The 5000-nt window shown below is 38.3% G+C and overlaps 1 protein-coding gene across 3 annotated transcripts in view; it reads left to right on the top strand.

The window, feature by feature from the left end:
• The window catches only part of LOC138024666 (lipoamide acyltransferase component of branched-chain alpha-keto acid dehydrogenase complex, mitochondrial-like), a 12225-nt gene that overhangs the window by 4232 nt on the left and 2993 nt on the right, over positions 1-5000 (top strand). For 2 of the 3 annotated variants that reach the window (XM_068871879.1, XM_068871880.1), the window contains 5 exons: positions 1-145; positions 1008-1104; positions 1710-1896; positions 4214-4364; positions 4508-4699. The exon at positions 1-145 is cut by the window's left edge and continues 88 nt beyond it. In XM_068871879.1, the coding sequence (XP_068727980.1) occupies positions 1-145; positions 1008-1104; positions 1710-1896; positions 4214-4364; positions 4508-4699 (772 nt within the window). Of the gene's footprint in view, positions 146-1007; positions 1105-1709; positions 1897-2736; positions 2804-4213; positions 4365-4507; positions 4700-5000 lie in introns of all 3 variants that reach the window. The other variant, XR_011127048.1, reaches the window with a different exon arrangement.

Here is a 5000-nt window from a genome sequence, read left to right as displayed (position 1 = left end):
TCCTCCACCATCCTCCCCACAGTCATCAGCATCTCCGACAATGCCATCTTCAGCCCCACCCCCATCACAAAAAGATAGTCAAGTAGGGAATACAGGCAAGGTGCTTGCCACTCCATCAGTGCGCAAGATTGCTATGGACCATAATGTAAGAAGCTCAACTATCTTGTGTAACATTATTTTTGTTGCTTGGATTTTCTGCCTAGCTGACCTATGGCTGGTATGTAAGTAAAATTTAATCTTTCAGTATGCAGTACAGTCAAAGATTCAACGCTGTGCGAACAAATAGCTGCTGACTGTCGCCTATGTAAATTCAATTTAACTCAAATGACATCAAACAAATGGTTCTTGTGGTGTGGAGAAACCTAGAGTACAGGGAGAAAAATTAACCTCTTGGAGCAAAGTAGAGAACGAAAAAACTTGATGCACAGATGACGCCAAGCCTGGGATCGAACCCGGCAACAATGGTGGGAGGCGAGTGCAATCACCACTGCATGCACCAGCTCTGCTCCCAATTACTATTGTAATCTCCCAGTATAGTGTCAAAGTATTATTGAAACCTTAGTAAAATGTTTTTGTAAACAAAATAAAAAGTACTCACACTGTACCCTGTCCTATTATGCAACCTACACTGACAGTCATGGCATTTACAGTTTTTTTCTTTTGCACAGTCATTGAAGTCTCAGTCAAGTTTTTTCTCTAAAACATCTTAAGAACTAGTCTCTTCACCCCATTTAACAATCTCTATAACCACTCAAAAACTATGTTGTCCCCTCAGCCATAGTCTCCTTTGCAGCTGTCTTTCGGGACGTCACGCAACACTCCCCCCTGCAGCTGTGAAGGAGACTACATTTAAACCATTGATTCCTTGGAGTAAGACTTAGTCTAACGCCAGATAATTTTACCCTCAGACTGTCTAATCAGAAGACGATTTTACTTGTCAATGGGGTGAATGGGTCAGGGTTAGGCTTAGGTGATTAATGCAACCATTATTTCCTTTATTTTTTCAGATTTCATTAAGTGATGTCCCAGGAACAGGAAGAGATGGAAGAATTCTCAAAGAAGATATTTTGTTCTACATTCAGGAAATGAAAACTGCTGCAGATGGTACTTTAATCACAATAATTTATATCAAATTATAATTAATTAAGTGACGTATGATCGTCTGTGTGAGTGTAGTCCTGAGAAGGACTGTTTAGGATGACACGGACTGACGTTTCGACAACCTGCGTGGAAGTGATCTTCAGTGTCATCTTGACTCTGAAGATGACTCTCTGTCTGAAAAATTGAGCATGATAATAATAATTATAATTGTATTATTATAGCAACAGTCCTTTGATACAATAATCTTTGAGGACTGTACTCAATAAATTTTAAAATTCCTAAAAGAAGGTTTGTGCTTATTAGGGATTATTAAATTTTTGCCTCCCAAAAACGTATCCATTTTGGCTATTTTGCTTTTAAGAAAAGAACCGCAAAGATTGCTTGTCGAGCAACAGACAGAATTCCAAGCTTATCACATGCTCTGAATTAACTTCTGAAGCGAATACGAGGACGCCAAAATTAAGGGGAATTTGTCCTGTAAGCAAAATTTAATTGGTATGTTGGTAAGACACAGACTATATATTTTTACTTCATGTGAGCACCCTATAATTATAGCACAATGTCATTCATTCAAGAGGTACCGGTATGTATGTATCCTTTTATTACAGCCCCTCCCCCCACAGTGGATGTAGGAGCAGCCCCACCCACCCCAATCAGAAGACCTGAGGTGACACTTGAAGACAGAACAGAACCAATCAAAGGCATAAGGAAAGTTATGATGAAGACAATGACAGCATCCTTAGCAATTCCTCACTTTGGTTACATGGATGAAATAATCCTGGATGAGCTTGTAAGGTAAAAATTTAAATAATTACTACAGTTTCCATTGACTTAAAAGAGCAGATTTGAAACAATGTTGTAGTTTTCTCGAATCAGAGAGTGGTGATGATGAAGACTAGAAACCCACGACAATCATTAAGTGCCTTCTCCTGTATGACCTTGTAATTTACAATCATGTAGTTGGCAGTCAAGTAACGGCTGATCTGTCTAAAAGTCCCAAATGACGATGGTAAATAACGTAAGACGTCACAAATCAGAAGTGTCAGTTTATTGACATATAGCCATCCCATTGCGTTTGGGCCCCACATAAAACCATTATTTGCCTTTTATAAAAATAATTTTATTTTTAAAGTAACCATATTTAACGTCGATAACTTGTAACAGTAATTCAACTGACAAACCTGAGGTTGACACCGCGCTCATTTTATTCCCCCCTCTCCATCAGTGCTCCGTTTTACGGGTATTTAATTAAAGCTACTTAGCTACACGGAAAGGAAAGAAGTCGAAACAAGGATGCAACCAACTGTGCCATCCTTAAAAACCTTATTAATGGTTTAAACTTTTTCAAACTAGTTCAAACTTTCAGATTATGATATATTAATGAATATTAGACAAAGAAAATGAAAATTTAAGTGGTTTGAAAAACTTTAAATCAAAACATTATAATTAATGTGCATATTCAGGGTTCTCATTAAGTGCCGGCAGCCGGCTAAAAAACCGGCTACTTTAAATTTAGAGCCGTCTACTTTTCGGTCATAAACTTGCTATAAACAATGATAAAGCGCTTCTCCCGCCGCCTACTTTTATATTTAAGCCGTCTACTCCAAAACTTATTGAGAACCCTGCATATTCTAGGTCAAGTGGTGATTCACTTTCACTTCAAGAGGACACTGAAAAATGCAGACTGCAGACCGGCAGGCAGGTACAAAACACAATACCAATACAGAAAGTACTCTAAACATTAATAAAAGCTAACCTTAGGCCTAATTGAGCATAATTAGGCCTAAAGAAAAGTATCCTAAACATTCATAACAGCTAACCCTTAGGCCTAATTAGGCCTAAAGAAACGTTTTTAGGCCTATTAAAGGTTACCGGTAGCTTTTAGGAATGTTTGGGATACTTCATTGGTAAAACAATGACCTGTGACCTGTGTTTTGTACCTGCCGCTGTGCAGACCGTCTATAAAATGATAATTCGGTTAGCCTGAATATCAATCTGGGTTAGCCTATAATCAGGCCTAAATACTATTCAGGTTTAATAGCCTGTCAATAATAGTGAGGGTAACACCATATAATTATACAGTTGTTTTCATCTAAGCGTGGACACATGACAGGAAAACATGTTCTTTGAAGTTTAATTAATTGAGTTTGGCAGGCATTAAGCAAACAGTTGAAACATTTGCGTGCGTGCAAAGTATTTGAAGCATCAAAGCATCCTTTATCAGATTAGGGTCAATTACTTAGCAAAAGTCTTTGATGTCCAGTCTTGCTGCCATTCTCGGCAAAATGGTATGAACATCTCTTAAACTTTGAATGATTGAAAACAAAGCTTGTCACGTTTGCAGCCAGAACGTGTCACATTTGGAGCCAATTAGAGCATGTTCTTTTGTCACATGTCCACGCTTAGATGAAAACGACGGTAATATAAACTAGCTAGTACTATCAAAGTGCTTGTGTACATGTGGCAGGCATTTTAGAACATTTCCTTGCTGTACTTTTCAAAACAGCAATATAAAAAACTTCCCATAGAGTTCTTGTAGCTCAATGGATAGAGCATCCAAACTGTGTTTATTATGGAGGTCGTAGGTTCAAGTCCCACCAGGTACTCTAATTTTTCAGTTGACCTTTCACCCATTGCCGTGTGACTAATCTAGATGTAACATTCTTCTCACAGGAGAATTACATACTTCTTCAAACAACAATAATTGTACCAGGCAATTTATCACAGAAATGGGGAACCTGTCAAAGGCAACTGGGTCAACAACAATTTTCTAATTCCGAGAAAAAAACACAACCTGTCTCCTAAGAGAAGCATGTGTACAATCATTTTATTTGGCCTTATGCCAGACCATTTAACCCTTTGGCGTCCAAACCGGTCAGACTTTGTATTTTACTCTCAGACAGTGAGACTGTCTAATGCCAGACGATTTTACTCGTCAATGGGGAACCCCTGGGAGTCATTGGGTTAATCACTCACTGAAAAACTACCATATGTCCCATTAATATACTCATCCATGGGGAACCCCTTGGGGCAAATGGGTGAAGTGCATTCCTGGACTTAACAGATTTTAATAAGTTCAATGTGGTTCTATGCAACCATTTTCCCCTTTTAGACTCAAAAAGTACAGTCAGGGACCATTCCAGTCCAGAGGTGTGAAGCTGACTTACATGCCAATGTTCATAAAAGCAACATCAATGGCCCTGTCACACTTCCCAATACTGAACAGTTCAGTAGATTCAGAATGCAAGAATCTCACATACAAGGTCAGTTAGGTTTTAGGCAAATCATACTGGTATGTTCAAGGGAGTATTATTATTTAATATGTAAGAGTGATTTGGGAAATCTTTTTTTTAATGATTTTGAACTTGAAAATTACGTAAATTATATCATCTGTTTGTTTCACTAGGGATCACACAACATTGGTGTTGCTATGGACACACAACAAGGACTGTTGGTGCCCAATGTGAAAAACGTTCAGAACAAGTCCATAATTGACATTGCCATTGAGCTCAACAGACTACATGCACTTGGACTCAGCGGAAGACTATCACCAGACGACCTGACAGGCGGGACATTCAGTTTGTCAAACATTGGTTCTGTAAGTAGTGTTTCCAGATATGCGTAAAGGAGTATCCTAGTGCAGATTACTGAGAGAAATGGCTGGTGAAATTTATTTTTTCAAAAGGACTCTAGGCATCACTGAATTTTATAAATTAAATGTTCATTAAAGGTAATAAGCCAACACACTTGATAAAATGAGATGAGTACGTCAGGATCTACAGAAGTATGCAAAATCCCAGCAATGTTGTTTGGCCAGAACGTCATGCTAATGTACATATACAACCCTGTAAAAAGAGAACTAACTGTGGATGAAATACATTGCTGTCCTTGTCAATTGT

The sequence above is a fragment of the Montipora capricornis genome, chromosome 11 (genome assembly GCF_036669925.1).
Source record: "Montipora capricornis isolate CH-2021 chromosome 11, ASM3666992v2, whole genome shotgun sequence".
Taxonomy (NCBI): domain Eukaryota; kingdom Metazoa; phylum Cnidaria; class Anthozoa; order Scleractinia; family Acroporidae; genus Montipora; species Montipora capricornis.
The sequence above is the reverse complement of the archived record's forward strand: the minus strand, read 5'-3'. Positions and strand labels throughout refer to the sequence as shown.